General features: G+C 40.7%; 3 protein-coding genes across 3 annotated transcripts in view; all 3 read right to left on the bottom strand.

Annotated features, from left to right (window-relative positions):
• Positions 1-1,160: 1,160 nt before the first annotated feature.
• On the bottom strand, positions 1,161-5,500 carry LOC118780411 (H-2 class I histocompatibility antigen, alpha chain-like). The gene is made up of 5 exons (XM_036532875.1): positions 5,488-5,500; positions 3,172-3,438; positions 2,424-2,714; positions 1,936-2,049; positions 1,161-1,234 (listed from the first exon to the last, which is right to left on the bottom strand). The coding sequence occupies exons 1-5, from the start codon at positions 5,498-5,500 to the stop codon at positions 1,161-1,163; spliced, it is 759 nt and encodes a 252-aa protein (XP_036388768.1).
• A 2,024-nt stretch (positions 5,501-7,524) lies between these two features.
• On the bottom strand, positions 7,525-11,701 carry LOC118780985 (major histocompatibility complex class I-related gene protein-like). The gene is made up of 7 exons (XM_036533804.1): positions 11,571-11,701; positions 10,324-10,587; positions 9,378-9,632; positions 8,659-8,949; positions 8,170-8,283; positions 8,036-8,077; positions 7,525-7,931 (listed from the first exon to the last, which is right to left on the bottom strand). Exons 1-7 carry the CDS (start codon positions 11,629-11,631, stop codon positions 7,894-7,896), a joined length of 1,065 nt encoding a protein of 354 aa, XP_036389697.1. The 5' UTR covers positions 11,632-11,701; the 3' UTR covers positions 7,525-7,893.
• A 6,204-nt stretch (positions 11,702-17,905) lies between these two features.
• The window catches only part of LOC118781354 (ankyrin repeat and SAM domain-containing protein 1A-like), a 104,027-nt gene continuing 100,805 nt past the window's right edge, over positions 17,906-21,127 (bottom strand). The window contains exon 30 of the mRNA XM_036534347.1: positions 17,906-20,065. Coding sequence (XP_036390240.1) covers positions 20,062-20,065 — 4 coding nt within the window. The 3' untranslated portion in view covers positions 17,906-20,061. The remainder of the gene's footprint in view (positions 20,066-21,127) is intronic.

The raw sequence follows: 21,127 nt of genomic DNA, 5'->3' as shown, positions 1-21,127 counted from the left end.
GTTATGTTTTCATTTGCGTTATTAAGTTTATATTTTTAGAGTTAAATCGCTGTTTCCTCAAAGATAAAATTAGCTAGAATTTCTCCAATCTAGTGTTCTAATCGCACCAGTTTTAGCATATGCGGTAAACGGCTAATCACACCGGTGTGACCGTACGCGCGAAAGGGTTAAAACGAAATTTGCCGTTCAGCACATCTGCGTTTGCTGTTTCAGTTTTTCTGCGTCTATAACATTTGATCGTATAACCACACTTTTGCACGCTCTAGCATGGTCATTTTGCAACGACCAAGAAACTGTGACGTTCCCTGTACCTCAGCACACCTGACTTCCCACAGCTGCCTATTAAAACATAAGAAAATAACATTTCGGTGGACACACACTAACACTGACAGACTTGATGGAATGTTGAAAAACTTGTGATCCTACTGTGGAATGTGAAAGCACTTTTGGTAGGCACACTAAACATGCTGCGACTATTCAGATTGAGCAGTACGGAATGCTTTGTACTAAGTAAGAACTAAGTAACTGCATCCACAAAACATTCACACTCTATTTGTTGTCTATTTGTTTGTTGTTTATTTATTTATTCATTCCATCTGTGATTCAGAATTTATTCACATATAGGTTTCACCACAAAAACCATCCCTCTAAGGAGCTGCCAGCATTAATCTCAGCAATGATTGTAGCCAAACATCAGCCCTTACAATTAGTAACTAATATGTACACAAATACAGTGTCTAGAGCTTTTCATATGCAAATAGAAATGGCTCTACAACTGTAACATTGCTTGGAAATTATTTTCAAGAAAATATTGCAGGATACAGCAGAACTAAAAACATGAGGCAGATTTCATGATAAAATGCTGTCACATAGGGACTATAATGCTAACATGGTTTGCTCCTCACAAAATGTGATCAGGGAGAACGATATTCCGTTTCCAAATTAAACTTTTATTCTAAATTTTCTGGTTGTAACTTGTGACATGACTATAAATATTGTTTTTACTCATTTAGAGAAATTAATTTATATACCAGAGGCCTGTTTTATTGGGGAACTAGTTGGGCGGGGGGCACAAAAATAGCCCATACAAATATTGGGGGGGGGGGGGGGGGGGGGGCATGTAAACCCATCCCCCCCAGTTCCTACAACCCTCAGATGGACTATTGTTCTTCATGGCACTGTATTCTCCCTGTAAGAAAGCTGCACTCCTGGCTGGAGCTGGCCTCAATCCCACCTGAGGTTCAGAATTCATTCACAAAAGGTTTCAACACAAAAGCTATCACTCAAAGGTTTTGCCTATGTTTGCTTGTCTCAGCAAGGATCACAGCCAATTATGAATTATATGAATTCAGAATCAACATGCAACTCAAGTCAAACACGGGTGACTAATACTTCTCACATACTACTAGAAATGCTACCGTAATTATTGCTTCATAACTAATTTACAGGACAGATTAAGTTGTGCAATACAACTGAAGCTATGATTCTTTTAATATTTAGCATAAAATTTTCTCAAATAATTATTTATTACTGATTTAATACCGACACCTGTATGATACCGGTAGAACTATCGATTCAACCAGGTTTAATTTGCTGATTATTTAAGACTTGATTAATACTTATTTGCTACAAGTGGATCATAACTATAAGAGACTGTAAGGATGCCAACAGAAGAGAAAGGATTCAGTCTTCAGTCCCTGAAATAGAGAACAAAAAATATCAGCGATATGTTTTTTGCAAGAGATGAGTTGACAGTTAAGAATGAAGTAAACATTTCACATGGCATGATAATTAAGACACTCACTTTGAGCTGCAGTGTATAAGGTCTCAAGGGAAGTGTGAGAACCTAAATTGTAAGAACACAATATAATTGATACAGGGCATTATCTTCACCTCTCATGTATAACATCATTGTAAATAATTTCACTCTCTCACCTTTATGTCTCCTCTTACAGATGATGAAGGCAGCGATGAATGTGGTGAGAAACACAATCAGGACCAGGACTATAACCACAGTGATAAACACATTACCTGGATCATCCTCTGGTTCTGTAAAACAGTGTTACACACAGTCACAGCTAGTATCTGCACCCAACTTAAGACAAGTGACAAAGGAAAATCAATGCTTGCAAATGGACTGCTTTCATATAGCATCTCCTGCAGAACAGTGTCCCCATCGCTGCACTGTAGCACTGCTCTTTATTTTGGTGCACGGGGAAGACTGCCCTCTACTGGCCCACCAACAGCACTTCTATCAGGGAGAAGATAGTTGCAGGGTGGCACAGCTGCTGGCTGGACTAGTTTTAAGCTTTCTTTATAAATTGTAGCAGGCTATGAAGAAATACCAAAATGTGCATTTCTGCCCCCTCCACCCAAACTCGCCCCACTGTAGCCTCTTACAGAGCATATACCTGCACATATACCCCAGCTGACGTCCAGCTTGTTGTCCAGACTCAGGTGTGTGACAGTGCAGGTGTAGTGGTGTTTCACTTTCAGCTCCTCTTCACTGACACTCAGGCTCCTCCTCAGCTGGTATGTCCCGTCTCCATTGGGCAGCACCTCCCCCACTGTCAGCTCCTGCTCTGTGATTGGCCAGTCATCTCTCAGCATAGTCAGGTTGATGTGTCGGGGATAGAAGCCAGTGGCCAGACAGCTCACTGTCACCCCTCCAGTGTCTCTGTCTGTCTTCTGGATCAGCCTGACTCTGGGACGCTCTGCAGAGGGGGGAATATGTCACTTCATCACTTTAAGCTGCCAAACAGCATTTACAGGCATGCAGGCGAATGGAGATTCTCTACATGGATGGGAGATATATGCAACTATTTACAAAATGCTCCACAACATCTTTGACATACAGTAATACAGCAGCCATGCTCATGCTATTTTAGTTATAATGTTACAAACACTTTCACACAGTTCATCTCAGCTGGATTAACACACATCCTGCTAGTTCTATTAAAAATGGCTTTTCAATGTAAAATATTTTGTCAGCATTAGTACTTTAGTATTACCTTGTAGTGCTGTGAGTGTGTGTGTGAATGTTAGCCAAGACCTGTTCTGGTTCTGTCTGCCATTATGACAACTGGCAATTCCACATTAAACAGCATGTCACAGTTTAAGGACAGTGCTCTGCTGTCAGATATTTGTGAAAGGTTGCATTAGACCCTGTACCTTTCCTCATCACAATATTCTTTTCTTTTCTCAGGTGATGCTTCAATGTTTTGATGAAAATAGGTTGATATATATTTGTAAAGATTGTTCGGACAGTCTCCAACTGTAATTTGCTCCAGATTAACTCTGGCCATAAGGGGTTATATGTGTAATTCACCACATTGTATTTTAATACTTCCATTCCATTATAAGCATGCCACGATATGACTGGACTTGGATTTCCATCATTCAGCTCAAATCCTGCCATTTTCTGGTAAACATGAAGTCCTGCATCACAAAGACAAAGGACAAAAACAAAAATAATAATGTCACCTGGGACAAGGCTTTAAAATGGCTAAATTGAATTCATGATCAATTTCGTTGACTGAAATGTGTCACAAATGACCACTGTGGAGAAACTGTATTTTGAATGAAAGCACAACAAAGCCTTGTGCCAAGCTGGTGCTTTAAATGTCAAATTACAGAACATCAAAAATCTTCCCTTTGCACTGGACTCACCTTCAGAGTGATTAGAGAGTACCTTTAAAAGAAGCATTCTGCTTTTCATGCCATCATAAATGTCTTCTATTACCATGTAAGTGCCCTCGTATGCAACATCTTCGTTGCCATCATTTGAGTACTGCTGTGTGCGAGAGACGACCTTCTTGATACTGCTGTCATAGTACTGCACCTGAACATCATCCACCATAAAAACTGCACTGAATTCCGGAAACTCTGTCTGTCCATCTATTAATGTTGCCAGTACCCAGAGTGAGTGTGAACCTGCGAGTTGGGGAACAAAATATGAGTAATTGTTAGATCAGTTGCTGTTGTCTTCATTAATAGCTAAGGCTGACCACTTAGTGATTAAATCAAGATACTCAGTGGAAAACCTAGCAGCAGCTGGAAATGTTGGTTGGTGTAACGGTGTTTAAAAAAAGGTAATACAGTACTGTAAAGTTCAGTGATGACTTTCACCAAAAGTATTCCTTGGGTGTCCCAAATTAAGTGTAATATATGTGTTATGAAATATTGTTTACAATTGCCAATTTTCATTTTATACATAGGCCTACATAGCATGTTCTGTGCCACGAGGTTTAAACTAGTTAGCTCGTTAGCATAGCTGCTATTCATGATAGTACATTGAAATTTATACGATCACATGCATGGGGTAATTTCTTGTAAGTAAAAGATATTTTATAATATTATTTCCTACGTACAAATTGCTACATGTCATAGGCGATTTGGCATATGCTGGAGAGATGAAGAAGCCTGCACAGACTGCCATTTGTCTGGTCTTGTTTCAATCATTTTGTCAGCAAATAAAACCTGGACGAAAGAAATACGTTAAGGGTGTCTTGTTGACCGAAACTTTGCAGTGCAGGCAGGAGTAAGGAGGCAAGGACCGGGCATTCTGCCCATGTACGCTCCTCAAAAATGCCCAATGATAGCCTAATGTCAGGCTTCGTGTTGGTGTTACGTATTACATACGTAAAACGTTGGTGTTACATATCTATTAATGTCTATTAAGTCTATACAAATGTTCATATTTTTTTCTATTGCCGACATACCTCAGTATGATTGGGAAAGGGCACTAACATAACTAAGGCATAGATTTCTTCAAGTTAATATTGTACTTCAGTCCAGAAGGAGCGGTGGAAATCAATGTGGCGTACTTTACCCTCCACAAGGACTAGTGGTTATAACCTGTACGGGGCATCCTGCCCATCTGATGTAAATAATCTGCATACCCACGCATTTTTTTCTGCACACAAAATGGCTTACTGAAATCTAGGCTATAAACCTATTGTTTCGTATATGTATGTCAGTATAAACGCTTGTACCAATAGAGAAGCCATTGATATCATAAAAAAATAAACTTAGTCACACTACACAATCTGGTCATTAGACTACTAGGCACAAATTGAACAAACACTATTGAACAGCACATATTCTATGTTTCCTAAATTATGTCTTGTAATTTGAGTATGTTTTTCTGAAGAGAACGTGTTTTTAAAAATGTATCGATCGAACATAACAAACCATAACATCTAACCTACAGGCAAAAACAAGCACGCAGCTGATCGGACCTCTGATTCACTTTACTATATGCACATGGGAATACATCCATTATTTAGAGGAAAGGTATTATTTTACTTTTTAAAGGTATTATTTCTATAGGAAAGTTGCTCGCTACCAAACATTAAGTGCTTTACCTGTGTGAACAGCTGTCGCCTGCAAAAACAATAAAAACGTCCCCAGTTCTTTCATAATCCCTTTGCTGTCAAAAGACAACTGGCTACCGTATTTTCTTCACCCTGACTTTCTTCGACTAACCGATCACTTTCATTTTTCGTGATCAAGGGAACTGTTGGATAAGCACGTTGTCTCCGCTAGATGGCACATTTGACGAAGGCGTACACCTGTATTAGAGTCCGTGGCATCTATGTGTAAAAACATATGTCCTACTTCCGCACAAAATAGAGTTTCTTAATGCTGCAATTTTGCTGTGTCTGTGTAGACATAGGTGATCGTACTACCACACTTTGCACGCTCTAGGCATGGTCATCTTGCAACGACCAAGAAACTGTTCCCTATACCAAAGCACACCTGACTTTCTAGAGCTGCCTATTCAAACACGAACATACCACCTCACATATTACTGCCACCTAGTGTAATGGCACAGTGACATGCCAAAACAACTAGACATACAACACGTACAAATTGCTCCCAAAGTATTAATTGTAATGTCAGAACACTTCCATCCACACAGTAACATTCAGACAGAGTTTGTGAAAAATTAAAAACTTCTTGACTTAGAGACTTGAGTGAAAAAGTGATCCTGCTGTAGAACCACAGCCTGCACTCAGGTACACTTTATCTCATGCTCATTGTGCAATGGCTGCATATAACACAGACCCACAGCCTGCACTCACTTTAACTTATTGTGCAGTAGCTGTTAACATATTGTACAGTATCTGTTCATATTTATTTTTGTATACCATATTCATTCCATCCAACAACTACTCTTTTTGTTTGTTGTACCACTACTGTTGGTTGGTATTAGTTAAAAGTCACCTTGAAAATCATTGTATGAATGCACTATGAGAGACATTGGAACCAGAGTCAAATTCCTTGTATCTGTAAAAGCATAGATGATGCTACAGCAACAATGTAAACATTTTTGCATACTGTCTTTGATAAAGTGTTATTATTCCCACCCGTAATTCAGAATTTATTCACATATACATTTCATCACAAAAGCCATCTCTCTAAGGAATTGCCAACATTAATCTATCAAAACAATGATTGTAGCCAAACATGAGCCCTTTGAATTAATATTTTAACCAATATGTACTCAAATAGTGTATAGAGCTTTTCATGTGCAAACAGAAATAGCTCTGCTACTGTAACATAGCTTGAAAAGTATTTTTAAGAACATATTGAAGGATACAGCAGAATTAAAAACATGTTTTCATATTAGATAAACACATAGGGACTATAATGCTAACACGGTTTGCTCCTCAAAAATGGGTACATGACAGTCTAATGGATGATGTCAGGCTTCATGTTGGTGCTAAGAATATATCAATATTTATTCAGTCCCCACAAAATGTTCATATTTGTTCTATTGCTGACATGCCTCTGTATAACTTGGAAAGGCTATGACATGTAAAAGGTACTGACATAAAAAAGCATAGATTTCTTCCCACCAATATTGTAATTTAGGCTAGAGGGATAGGGGTCACTGTATTGATATACTTTACCCTCCACAAGGACCAGTGGTTGTGATCTGGACTAAAATTGGACTTAATTATGCCATTTCAGGTGGAGGTCATGCTCAGCTGTTAGGTCCATTACAAACTGAATTTGTAACTGATTTAATACGCAATACTATATTGCAACTGCAGGTTCAGTCAGCTTTCATTTGCTGATTATTTAATACTTGATTGTTACTCATTTGTTGCAAGTCTATGAACTGGACTTCACTGAATTTGGAATCCATTACACTACTGAGGTAGAGATCATGCTAGACTGCCTGATCTACTGCAATCTGAAATGTAAGTGTAGATTCCGTCCACTTTAATTCACTGATAATTTAATTCTTGATTTATTACTCGTTGTTTCAAGTGGACCCTGAAAACTAGAGACTGTAATTGAAATCAACAAGGGGACTTTAACTGCCATAAATATTATTTATGTCATTATTTGATATGTTTTGTTTACATATACTATTTATGTAACTTATTTTCATGAACATTGACTCGTTTTGTATTAACACTACACAGGAAGTAGGTTCACCTTCTGTGTTGTGCAGGGACACATTTAATTGTTGCAATCTCCTCCAAGAAGAAACGTGAAGCAGGAGAAGTTTTTATACTCTGCTTAAAAGTTTAAGAGTTTAAAAGTGATATTGCATTGCCCATTTTGAAGATTTCATGTTTGTTCAAGTGGACTCATTCCCTCTTGGTTGTGTGCAGCAGGCGAGGTATGTTTTTTTACGTGTTTTAGGTTTCGTCGTGCATATTTATGGTTAGGTTTCAACAGTGTGTGTGTGTGTGTGTGTGATATGAATGCGTGCTTATTCTGTACATTGTCATGTATTTGAACAGTTCGACGGTGGATTTGATGACGGTGATGTTGACTGAAGTGCAGTTAAGATGAATAAATCCATCAGTAACAGAAGAACCATGGTGTCACGTATTTCCTGGAGGGAGTGATAGGGACTAAACCAAGGATTCTCTAAGTGGAGTGTGAAGCTGTGGTGCTGTCCTCAGCCCCTAAAATGGGAAAAAAAATGTTGGTGACATATCTTCAACAATACACGAGACAGTAGTAAAGTACAGAGTAAACTTTTCACACAGCATAACATTTGCACACTCACTTTGAGCTGCTGTATACACTGGCTGAAGGGAAGTCTGGGAGCCTAGGTTGTAAGGACACAATATAGTCAATAGAGAGCAGTCAATTTCAACGTTCACACTTATAAAGTTCATGTAAATACTGTCACACTCTCACCTCTATGCCTTCTCTTATAGACAATGAAGGCAGTGATGAATGGGCTCAGAACCACAGCCAGGACCAGGACTATAACCACAGAGATAAACACATCACCTGGACCATCTCCTGCTTCTGTAAAACAACATTGCGTATCATCACGGGATAGTCATCTGAACTTAGTGCAGATACTGACACAGGACACAGGAAAACCAACACTGACTAATTGACTACATTCATATGGCCAATTCTATAGAACAGTGTCCCCATCACTGCATTGGAGCACTGGTTACCTGTCTGGTGCAAGGGGATGACTGCCCCCTACTAGTCTGCTAACAGCAATTCTATAAGGTAAGAGAAAGTTTTTAGGTGGCCTGACTGCTGCCTGGACTAGTTTTTTCTTTCTTTAGAAAATGTACCAGTCTCTGTAGAAATACCAAAATGTGCATTTCCCCCTCCTCCCCAATCTCTCCCCACTGTAGCCTCTTACAAAGCGTATATCTGCATTACCCCAGCTGACGTCCAGCTTGTTGTCCAGACTCAGGTGTGTGACAGTGCAGGTGTAGTGGTGTTTCTCTCTCAGCTCCTCTTCACTGACACTCAGGCTCCTCCTCAACTGGTACGTCCCGTCTCCATTGGGCAGCACCTCCCCCACTGTCAGCTCCTGCTCTGTGATTGGCTGGCCATCTCTCAGCATGGTCAGGTTGATGTGTCGGGGATAGAAGCCAGTGGCCAAACAGCTCACCTTCACCCCTCCAGTGTCTCTGTCTGTCTTCTGGATCAGTCTGACTCTGGGACGCTCTGCAGAGGGGGAAATATGTCACTCCATCACTTTAACCAGCCAAACATTACATTTAGATTCTCCACATGGAAGGGAAATATACATCATTCCTTTTCATCAAAGCTCCACAACATCTTTGATGTACAGTAAAACTACAGCCAAGCTCATTTTTGTTATGATGTCACAAACATCATCACACAGTTCAACTCAGCTTGATCAACATGCACACAATAGCTCTGTTAATAATTTTATTAAAAGCAGAACATATTTTCAGCATGAATAACTACTTATTTCCTTGTACAACAGTGTTAATGAGCATTAGTCAAGGCCCATTCTGGTCCTGCCTGCCATTATGAAAACAGCAAATTCCACATTAAACGGCATGTCACATTATAAGGACAGCACTCTGCAGTCAGATGTTTGTGAAAGAATGTGTTACTCCCTGTACCTTTCCTCATCAAAATATTCTTTTCTTTCATCAGGTGCTGCTTCAATGTTTTGATGCAGAAAGGTTGATAAATATATGTATAAGCTGCAAACTTCAGTTCGCTCCACATAAGCTCAGGCCATAGTGGATTTAATGAGTAATTGAGCTTGTAGTAACGCGCGGTTTCTGTTCCATCGAAAGCACTCCACTCCATAATCGGACTTGGATTTCCATCGTTCAGCTCACATCCTGACATTCTCTGGTATACATGAACTCCTGCATCACAAATACAAAGAGAAAGAGAGAAACCCCAGCAGCCAAGAGAAACATAACACATATTTGTTCCTTCCAGTCTTGATCATTAAAATGAAGAAATGCAATGTTATAATTATAACATAGTATCATAACATAAAATATTACAAACAAAATGCAAACAACGGCTGCACTCCTTTAAAACATGCAAAACTGGCATGACCAATTGCTGTCAAACCATAACCACAAAGTTCACATCAAATTTTATGATTTCTTTCAAATGAACAACTTTACACGTATCACTCAAAATGCTAACTGGTTTACTTTAATGCACTGTCATCAACACCTTTCAACCAAATTATTCATTCCTCACATTCATTTCAAAGAATTTACACTATAAAGGTAAGGAAATCTACTGTAATTTCAGACTGTTGGCTGCTCTCAAGCTGTGTTTCTATGCTTTTCATGTCTTTCTCTCTCAATATGGCCATAGCAAGACGCTGAAATTTTCATAAATATGGCTAATGTGTGACTGCCCAGACTGAGTTTACATCCTGCATTAAGTGTCATAATTTCAACCAGTATTACTGTGCGATAAATTGGTAGAATGATCTGAAATGTAGATTGTTTATTGATTTTCTTGTGAACATAAGTGTGGCTGTAGAAGGCCTGACTTGCTTAACATCACACTGCTGCACCCCTGTGTTAGACCCACCTTCAGTGTAATTGAAGCGAAGCTTTAAAAGCTGTGATCTCCTTTTCATGCTGTGGTACAGATCTACCATGATACTGTGATGGTCCAGACGCGCGTCGACATCGTCCCCTTCATCCTCCCAGCTCTGCTGTCTTCGAGAGACAACCTTATTGATGCTGTCGTAGTATTGCACCTGAACATCATCCAGCATCAAAACCGCGCTGAATTCTGGAAACTGCGTCTGTCCGTGAATGAATGTTGCCAGTACCCAAAGAGAGTGTGATCCTGTGGGTTGGGGACAGGATGAGAGATCATACCATTACAATGGGGATGCTTGTGTACGAGCTGGTACTATACCTTGTAGTCAACTTCAGTAGCTAAGACTAATGGCTTGGTCCCTGCTTATATCAGAGACCTTAGAACACTTATCAAGTGCCTTTAATGTGGTTTTTGGTATGTATATAGTGGCACTGGGCATTCTTCCCACCTGGTAAAAGTAATGCCCCACTCATGCCCATGCCCACACCCATGCCCCATAAACAATAATAATAATAGTTTAATTCCTATTCAGAATTCAGTTTTCATTCTGGAATATACCCACGCATGCACTCAACCAAGACGCAAACGACTCATTCATATTAGTCTCGTTGCAAACCGAACTTCATCAGTTTGGTAGTTCGACCAAAAAAATCTTGGGCATTACTCATATGACTATGAAATATATTACAGTAGGCTATACTGAGAAATATCTTGTTCAGCCCAAGAATATACAAATATAATGAAAATATATTAATACCAAACAGGAATATACTGCAATACACCTATGACAACAAGTAACTTATAATAAAATGATTGAGCTAAAATGTATTCTCTAAAGTATACATTCACAATGTATGTTTTGTTTTTCTGCATGGGCACGACTGCACATTTGTGTGCCCATGCAGATAGGAGACAGATAGAAATGCCGTTGCTACCTTTCACATGCAAACTAAGCCCCAGCGACATCCTCCGATTGCTTAACCCGCTTTGAGGATGCGGTCGCCCCAATTCACTCCCTAAATTAGGGAAGCGATCTATGTTAAATTCTTCACTTTCCAAGGACCTGTAGACGTCAGTCATTGTTAGCCCACATAAACATATATCCTTGTAGCTCCTGGATGTAGCACTAACGAAGACAGGGCTAAAACGGTACGTAATCTTCTGACTGTCAGCTGGTTCGCTTACAACAAGAAAGCAAAGCAAGACAGCTCGCAAGCTAAATGCTTTACCTGTGTACACGGTTGCAACCCGTAAAAGCAACAGAAACGTAGGGCTACATATTCCATTCATGTCTCATTTGCTGTCAGAAGCTAGACAGCTAACGTCGATAGTCGACTTTCATTTTCGGGACTGATCTCACAGGAGGGGCTTTACGGAAGGACTGCGTCGAGAAATTCTGCTTAACTAAGCGAAGTAGGCGCCATGGGACCGTCTTACGTATTTGACGTAGGCTAGTTAGATCATGTCTGACGTCCTGTAGATCATGTCAAGCCGTAAAATTTCTCGCATTTGAACGTGGATTTTTAAAATTCTGAATAAACATTTTTTTACGTGCGAAACTGTCATTCATGGAATGTAATAACTCACAGGCCATTAAAAGCAATGTAACTATCAAGAGAATAAAAAATTGCCACCCCAGAGGACAAGTGCACTGTCGATGCTGACACGCGACACAGCATGCAATATCGCGCCGGGCTGTTATTGTTATTGGGGCGGTATGTGGAGGGCAAGCTGGGGATTGACCACAACATTCACTTGCAACTGTTCCATTCATAAGCCTGGATCATCGGTTATGAAGGTGCGTAAGTTCAGTCTGTAGTCAGCACTTTCCCCGGTATTAGTGTTTTATCATTGGATTGATCGTAATTTCTGCATTTTACTATAGTGTATGATTTCATATTAGCTGTGCAACAAAACCTATTTGCAACGAACAACTACAGTTGACGTATTCTAATTCTATATACCTCCATCAATGCGTCCACAATCCATCCGAAGTTGAGTGGCCGACGCAGTAGTACTGAATGTGGTACTAAACATCCTTAACACAGTTGCATGCAACCTCATGTACGTCAGGTTGAAAATCAAATCATGGACAAATTACATATATTTAAAGTGTATTAGAGAAAACCCCGCTCTTCTCAGCTCTTGTGATCGGAACTCTTATAAGAACAGAACTTGGAGTTGCAACTTCAGCAAGTGTCAGCAGGGGGCACTGTGTTATTGGTTTTGCAGGGAAACTGAAGCACAGTTTGAATAACTGAAACTCAAAAATTACATAAATAAATCTTATGTCTGTACAGAATGACAGTAAGATGTGCTACATTTGTTCCTAACAGTGTTGATAACCGGAAACACACCATATAAATGTCTGCTTCAGTGCAGGTTTTGTACATACATGGGATACTGTTCCTTCTGTACCACTAACCACAAAGGAGCTTATTAACAGCAATCCCCAACACTGCTGCTACGTTCTCTGTTTTAAAATGACAACACACATAGATACAATTTTGAGTATGACACAAGTTAAAGGCTTGATTATCTGACTTAAAACACGCCGGAGTAACTGACATTCCGCTATGGTGTATCCATAGGCTATGACCTGCACAGGGTGCTGTTGAGTTTCAGAGAACTGCTGTACAGGTAGATGAGGGAAATGCTGAGTAACCAGGACGGAGTCGCCCTGACACGAAGAGCACCCATGGTGGGGACATAACACCCAACAGGCCCAGGTTCTGCACAGCCTTTTCCACATACAACCAGACTTACCTGTCCCCTGGCATGCTGTGAATATTAATGTGTTTAGTATGTGAGGTAAAATACAGTGAAGGGTGGTATTATTTTAGAAAATTACACAAAGACTGTGTTGCAGAAGAGTTGCAATCTTTATTGAACCAAGGGCATTTGCCTTTACTTTAGAAATTAACCTCTTCGTTGTGTCTCTTCCTCAATTCCTCTGTGAAACACATCGAGGAGAAAGGAGGAGGTGACTGACAGTGAGGGAAATGGGATGTTCTCATTCAGTTAAAGATTGTCAATTCCATATGATGTTGAGCAGGAAGCCCCTCCTTCTGCAGGACAGATGTGTTTTTAATGAATGGAATGTGTGAAACATGATACCTGTGGAGGCTAATGTCACGCATCCTTGAAAAACTCTTCTGGATGAGAATACATCAATGCATGCTCTATGGAGGAGAAAATCTGTCTCCCCTCCTACACCTCCTGTGGAATTAAGGATACAATTTAGCACTTTTGGAATCAAACCCAGGTCTCCACAGTTTTACCTCAGAACTAACAGAAATCCCCCTGGAAGCTGGGTGAACCAATGTTACAGGCACCTAAGGAAGTACAAAGTGTTGTAACTCTGTCTCCACACAAGTACCAATCAAAGAGGATTCTTATCATTTTCAACAATCCTCAGGGGCTGTAGGATGCTGGGGTTTCATTCCACCCAGGAATTCATTAGATCAGTTAGTCGTTTCATTTGATTAAGTTTAAGTAAGACCCTTGTGCTGTGGCCACTGTGAAGCGGAGATGGAAAAGCTGTAGAAGTCACAAAGAGCCCTGATAGGCTGCACTGCATCTGAAATCAGTGCACTGGCTGTCTGTGTCTCAACTCATGCGATTTTATTTGGTGCTGCCAGGAGTCATGACATCACTGGGCCAGCCATGTAGCAGCCCACGTCTGTGCATGCCATACTACAAAACCCTCATAGACCATAGACTTGCACTCAGTCATATCGCTTTAAAATGAGGTCATTATTCCTTTTCAGTATGCATAAATGACATATTTATATCAATTAAAACATTTTAAATAGAGGAATACTTGATGTGCACATGGTGTTCTCAACGCTATAAACTATGAAGGCTGCCATTTTATTATTAGTACATTTTCATGGATTCAAATGATATTCCTATTTATACAGAAGGTGTGTTACGTGTTGAATGTAAGATAAGGGACAAAACTGGAAGTTATATGAAATGCTTAGCCCTTTCCACAAATGATGTAAACATAGATACATTGTGTGGCTAAAAATGTCTGACAAATTTGTCTGCACTAGCTGTCCTCTCTGGTGCCACTGTGGCCTCTATCAATTTTTTAACAACTGTGTCTCTCATTTAAAGTCTTGATCTGATTCTTATTTGTTTGTGCGTGCGTGCGTGCGTGCGTGTGTTTGTGTGTGTGTGTGTGTGTGTGTGTGTGTGTGTGCGTGTGAGAGAGAGAGAGAGAGAGAGATCGAGAGAGAGAGAGAGAGAGAGATCGAGAGAGAGAGAGAGAGATCGAGAGAGAGAGAGAGAGAGATAGAGAGAGAGAGAGAGAGAGAGAAGCAGACAGGGCAATTGTATATCTTACAGAACTCAGGATAATTACCCTGTAACTCCATTAGTGGTCTTTGGATAGGTCCTAGGCTTATACAGCAAAGAAGTAGTAGTTTGTCATTGTCAAAAGGCAGTCAATACGCCCACTCCCTGCGGAATTTACAGAGTCAGAGCTGAGTGTGTGCCACGCTGATGGGGTCCCTGGTACAGTCTACAGCTGATACACATTACCTCTGAATATAAGATTGCTTTTTTTCTCCCTCTCTGTTTACTGCTCAACCTTTGAGCTCCACGCCTGGCACAAAAAGTGACAGAGCCTCACACTGTTATTCCACTGCATGAATCATGGTCTTTGTTCCCAATCAAGTCCCCAATAAACAAGAACAACAGTGATGTTTTTCTTTTGTGAAAAGTGGAGCAAAAAAAAAAAAAAATCATATGCATGGAAATGTTTTCAACATTTCTTTTAACTTGTCACTTGGGAAAACTGATGGTTTTTAAGTTGACAAACAAACAGCAGTGATGTGTTGTTCAGTTAAAGGATGAATGAGTCATGCAAATGTTCTCAGCGTGAATTCAAACGGCCTGTTTGTAAAATTAATGTAGTATTTCATCAGAAAACGTGACATTTTCAGTCTTAAGAAAACACTGGAACGCTGAGAGGAAAATGTTTGGCGTGCTTTTCCTTAATCGACAGCAGACCCAACGATCTACAGCACTTGTAAATGGGAAATATGAAATTTATAGAGCCGTATCTTTTCTGAAGTGATCAATGATAATAAATTTAATTACTTCTCCAATGTGCCTGAAATCAGATGCACAGACATCAAAACCAAATCAGAAACCAAGGAAACACACTGTAGATATCCTACTTAAAGTGCCATCATTCCTGTTCTATTCCTGTTCTAAAATAGAACAAGCTTGAACATGCTTGAGTGGCATTGGCTAAGGGCAGAAATACACAAATTCTGTTATCATTCACTTTCAGAATGCTGTCCTCAATCTAACAAATCCCCACCCAGATAAATTCACAGACCCACAAAATAACTACCAAATCAAACCAATGAAAGTGCCTTGTTCTCAACTACTAAGCCTTCCTGTTGGTTCATATCAGTCAGTCATTAATGACTGTAATCGTGTAATGATTTACACAAGCCAGTAACTTCGAAGGGGACATCCAGTTACAGCAACAGGAAAATATTTAATCTGTTTACCCACCCAATGGGAAGTCATGTACCATAATTCTACTAATTGACCAATGGAAAATTATCTTAAGTGTCTTAGGATTTCTCTGTGCCAGATGATTATACTTAAAATATCACATGCAGTAATACAAATACAGAATATGAATATCAGCATTTTAATCTTAATCTCTCTATGTTGGGCAATGGCTTTGTAACGGACTGCACCAATATAATTTGGTTAATGTTTTTTTTTTTTGCTAAACAGAGGAACAGTGAGAGAGGCAGCCTTTTCTGGGCAGCAATGCTTGTCATCCGTCCCCATGCTTCACTGCATGCACACACACACACAACCACCCAAAGGCCTGTCAACACCTCTGTTAGCTCACAACACAGACAGGGGTCAGAGCCAGCAAGCACAGCAACACATATTCGCCGCGCTTGCTATGGCGAGAACCCTTCAAAAGGCACAGGCAGGAATAGTGCTGACCTTAGGGGAAAACACTCTAAGACTGACAGCTGAAACGCACAAAGAGTGGCTGGTAATAGTGGAACTATTAATAACAGCGGGTGCTAGAGTACCTACAGCGATTACATAAAAGGTCTGCTTTTCTTCTTACTGTATTGCCGGACTGGCTGCTGTGCTGGCTAATGCAATCAGATGGAGGACTGTGCTGCCACTGTGCTGACATCTCCACTTACGCATGTGATAAATTGATCTACAGGTCTCACTACCCCCACGCGGGACTTGGGGTAATCGCTCACGATCTTCAGTGCAAAATTACACCAGTGCAGGTTCTCCTGCCTCAGGTTTCACAAGCATTTAAACAGAGCCATTTTATTTGGGCTCATTACACAGGCCAACGTGATGCGTGGGGACCTGAAGATCTCACAGTGACATTTCTCCAAAGAGAAACGGACAGCAGTATCAGATAATGACGCTCTCCCTGCAGGCCACAGATCCTGCATCAGTATTGAGAGCTTCTTATTACCCCATTAAATTCTGACCCAAACCGACACTGACGCGGTGAGAGGAGGCGAAACTAGACACCGCTCGACTTCCCCCATCAAGATTGATCATATTTACTGGAAACCTGATTTCAGGCTGTTGCAAGGTTTCTATTTATAGGGGCCAGGCCATCCTGAGACAGAACAGGATGAGAGGAGGGGAGTTAAACACAAAGCACTTACATGAAACAGTAACTGACAGGCAAATAATAGCAGTTTAAAAAGTATCCTGGAGTAAAGTGTTCTGCATACCACTGTCTGAAGTCCAACATTGTTAGTTTTCTTTCTTGGTGTAAATAGCCAGTGTTGCTCTTAAATATACTTCTCTGCTCTAAAAGCAATTACAGAGATGAGACAGAAGTGAACTACAAATATTGATATCGTTACAATTATACTGAACAATACTAATATTTATCTGATTCACCTGACAGCAGGAGACAGGCTGAGCTCCTTTGTTATAACTTTTTCCACATACTATTTAAAAACCCTGTCTCAATTCATTACAGAGTGAACACCAATTCCCACTTCTGCCAGTCTTTTCAATCCACTGTAGCAAATTGCCATTTTAACAGTTTCACGGTTCACCTCAAAACACTCACCGTACAGCAAATCCAACCGAACTTTTCCTCAGAAAGCTTCTGGAAGGGATGAGCCTTAACCGAAACTCCTCCCACGTGACTCAGGTCTCCACCCATGTGAGTTGCTCCTCCCTCCTCACCTCATGGCTCCCCAGGGAGAACAGTCTAGGTCTTTAGCATTGGATACTGTTGGCATGCACTCAGACCTGGTGTACAGGTCTATAGTTTCAGAACCATCCCAACTGTCAAAGAAAAACTTTCAAATGTCCACACAGGTGTTTGTGCTGTTCAAACAATATCAGTGATTCAGACTGAGCATAAAAAACAGATATAAATGAACAGTAAAGAGTTATCTTACGGTCTTTTGGTCCATACAAATAAATCAAAGGAAATGTGTTTGTTATGATTTTTTTCATTTATTAGTCGTACAATTATGAAAAAAAAAAAATAATAAAAAAAAAAACAAAACTGGAAGCCCGAGATTATTTACAGTCTGTTTCTGTGTGCCTGTACTGAGGTCCGTCTGAGCTCAATCTCTCAGTCTGAGCCTGATCGTCTTCCACCCCAAGACAGGTCTGGGATCAGTACCATGATATGTGGAGCTTGTTAAAACGCTCTGTCATCTCTTGTTCCGACAAACATGGCCAAAGGAAAATGAACATTACATACATACATACATATACATATATATATTTATAAAAGCAGAATCATTCAAGTATCAAAATACAGACCACTAGGGATTACTTTACAATCCATTATCATTGTTCTCATTATAAGTCATTACCAATATTACAGATTAGTCCCGATGTGCTACCCATCACAATTAGCAAATGTGCAAACGCTGGAACTGGCTCAGGCTGATAACCCAAGGCGACTGTGTCCGGCCACAAAAAAAAAGGAGTACCATCAAAGTTGATAGAATGTACCATAGATATTTGTTCAAATGTAGAATGTATATAGTTTGTCCACTGGGTTACCCAATGAGATGACAGACGCTCGAGTGTGTAAATGTGATGAAAGTCAAAGAGGTTGCTCATCTTTATTTGGGCATGTATGGTCACATGTCCTTTGTATTGATGGGGCTGGGGGTATGTTTTTGTGTGTGGCTCTTCACATCAGTGCACCTCACATCAGCCTGGTCCAGTCCCAGCATCAGTACAGTTAAAACACAAAAAGAAAACAGCCGTTTTAAATTAAATAAAAGCTACATGTCTTCTCTCCTTCTCTCTTTCAAACCAAACTATATCCCCATTCTCTGTAGTGTCAAACAGGCTTCATCCGACCACAATGGTGGTATGAAAGCCCTTCCGATAAGTTTGTAGTTAGACTTAATAACATAATAAATGCTTAACAAGGTTACATTGTTAAAGCGGATGCCTGAAGTTTACCAGCTCAAATTTCTAAAAGGAGAGGTGGATCGTCTGTGATATAGTACCATGTTTTCTTTCCACTTCCTATTTTATTTTAGTCTTGTGGCTAACAGTACCTTACATCATGGCCAAGCCTGCACTTGTACAGCTCCGTCCATGGATTCAGCTGCAGCATAACCTTGATTTTAATTTCCCTGCTACATTAAATGTTATCCTCCTACCCTTGACAGATTTACTGATTCCTGTATGTCTGTGTGAAAATATATCGAGTTTCTCGTTCGCTATTCTGTGGGCAATAACTGTTTGGCTAACCTGAAGTTAGCAAGGGCATTTAGAATAGATTGTTCTAACTGGTAGTTGTCTGTGGTATTGAGCCGGGGGAAGGAGTATCACCCATTCATTGAATGGGCATGTCGGGCAGGTCAGGTGCACATGGAAAGGGCCAACAGGTCTGTACACTACACACTCTTACCTGTTGGGATATGGTTGTAGGGCGCATGCTGGTGTCACATGAATTACCTTGCTTTAATAAGTAACAGAAAAAAATGTCCAAAAAAAAAAAAAAAGTGAAACACACAATGAATTCACATTGACAGAAATGCCCCGATACAGTCATCCTCACCTGCAATGTCCCGCGACTCTTGACCCTCCTGGACATCACCCCACCTGAGCTCTTTGTTAAGAACCTGAGCTAATCATTTAATTCATCAAACCAAGGGCTCTAATTCTCCAGTGTATGTCATGTGAAGTGAAGATGCCCGGTAAACTCCATGGAGCGCAGCCTCAAGGGCTCATAGTGGAGGGTGGTCTGTGAGCCGTACAGGGCAAGTGTCTCTGCTTGATCTGCGCCGGGTCGGCACCAACACAGCAGTACCGTGATCAGATGTCCGCAAAGATTCCAGTCTTCCCGTGACAGAATGGCTGCACTGACCCCTAGGGGCTTGGGGGGAGTAGGCACGCCCTTTTCAGTGTAGGAGAGGAGGGGAGTAAGGGGTTGGGGGAGAGGGAGGACGGGGGGGGATTCGTTTTTACAGGTCTTCTCAGGATGGTTTCTTCAGGACGTTTAGGAGTGTGGGTTTGGGCGCTCATGGGGGTTGGGGCGAGTTGGGATTCTATGGGGGAGAGGGTATGGAGGGTACACTCCCCCATCAGAAAACAAAACAAAACAAAAAAAAAAAAAAAACACCCTGTCTGCTCATCCCAGCTCCCTGCCTCAGCCCTCACCCCTGACTCCCAGCTCGGTGTCCAGACCATCGAACACAGGGCTCAGCTAAATGGAAGGAAACACAGACAAAAGCCACAACACTGGAATTAAAACAACAGAAAACATGCCATGGCGAACCAACAAAACAAATCAAAAAAACAACTACTGAACATTTATGCTTCAAGGGCACCAAGGATATTTCCATGAAATATATAAAAAATTACCGATGCTTTCTGTTACCTTACGAACAACCTTCTGTTACCATCTGACACACCAAGTACATTTCTGTAACCCATCAAGCTCTTTCCCACTGTAAATCTGCTCAGAGAAGCAATCCCACGTGCCCTTGAAAATGATCAGCTTGAGTCTGCCTGTGAGCTTCCCACAGTCAATTCAAAGAGCACCTTGACGCTTGAAGGTGTCATGCGGACACTGACAGTTTCATACAAGGAATGACAACAAAAAAATGAAACAAGATGAGAAGGGAAGCTGATGCAATGGAGAAAAAAGAACAGAGCAAAGACAAGCACAGATCATTCACAGATCAGTGAGAAAATAGAGATGTAATTACATGCATATATATGTGGAAGTGTGTACGATGCTGCGCAGCAGCACAACTATACAGTCAGGTCAGGTCTGCAGCTGAATCGTGTTTTACTTTACGCCTCTTGTCCTCTCGGTACTAGCAGATGACTTTCCCTTGGACAGACCAGAGCTATACAAACGCCTGAGGCTTCGTAGCAGTGAACAGTCATGGAAGAGACGTTATGGGAAGAATGTTATGGTTACCTCGCCGTTTCCTTATGGTTTCTTTATGACAGTCACTAATCAAATATGAGATCCATCTATCCGATATACCTGTGAACTGAACTCCAAGCTGGATTTAGTGTGTTAGTGAACATGGCATTTCAGTACGAATCATACACAATACAATTCAGTGAGTGAACAGAGATATATTGGTTCAAATTCAGAGCATTCTGACCCAGGAGCGGTTAACAGCCTCGTTTTGAAATTGTCTGAAATGCATTAGTTCGCCCTGCTGAGGATTTGGAGGAGACCAAAAAGAGGCCACAACAGCAATTAACCTAGAGTGCAATCTCTCAGTGCAGTGGGATATCTTATCGATCT

The sequence above is a fragment of the Megalops cyprinoides genome, chromosome 7, assembly GCF_013368585.1.
Source record: "Megalops cyprinoides isolate fMegCyp1 chromosome 7, fMegCyp1.pri, whole genome shotgun sequence".
Taxonomy (NCBI): domain Eukaryota; kingdom Metazoa; phylum Chordata; class Actinopteri; order Elopiformes; family Megalopidae; genus Megalops; species Megalops cyprinoides.
Note: the sequence above shows the minus strand (reverse complement) of the source record. Positions and strands in the feature narration are given on the sequence as shown.

Excerpts from the sequence above, each read along its gene's own strand:
- LOC118780411 (XM_036532875.1), bottom strand. Across the intron at positions 2,715-3,171 it reads GAATATTGTGATGAGGAAAG|AGCGTCCCAGAGTCAGGCTG; the intron begins GTACAGGGTCTA and ends CCCCCTCTGCAG. Across the intron at positions 2,050-2,423 it reads CAAGCTGGACGTCAGCTGGG|AACCAGAGGATGATCCAGGT; the intron begins GTATATGTGCAG and ends ACTGTTTTACAG.
- LOC118780985 (XM_036533804.1), bottom strand. The coding sequence starts at position 11,631 with ATGAATGGAATATGTAGCCCTACGTTTCTGTTGCTTTTACGGGTTGCA. Across the intron at positions 8,078-8,169 it reads CTATAAGAGAAGGCATAGAG|GCTCCCAGACTTCCCTTCAG; the intron begins GTGAGAGTGTGA and ends CTTACAACCTAG. Across the intron at positions 7,932-8,035 it reads AGTGTATACAGCAGCTCAAA|GGGCTGAGGACAGCACCACA; the intron begins GTGAGTGTGCAA and ends TTCCCATTTTAG.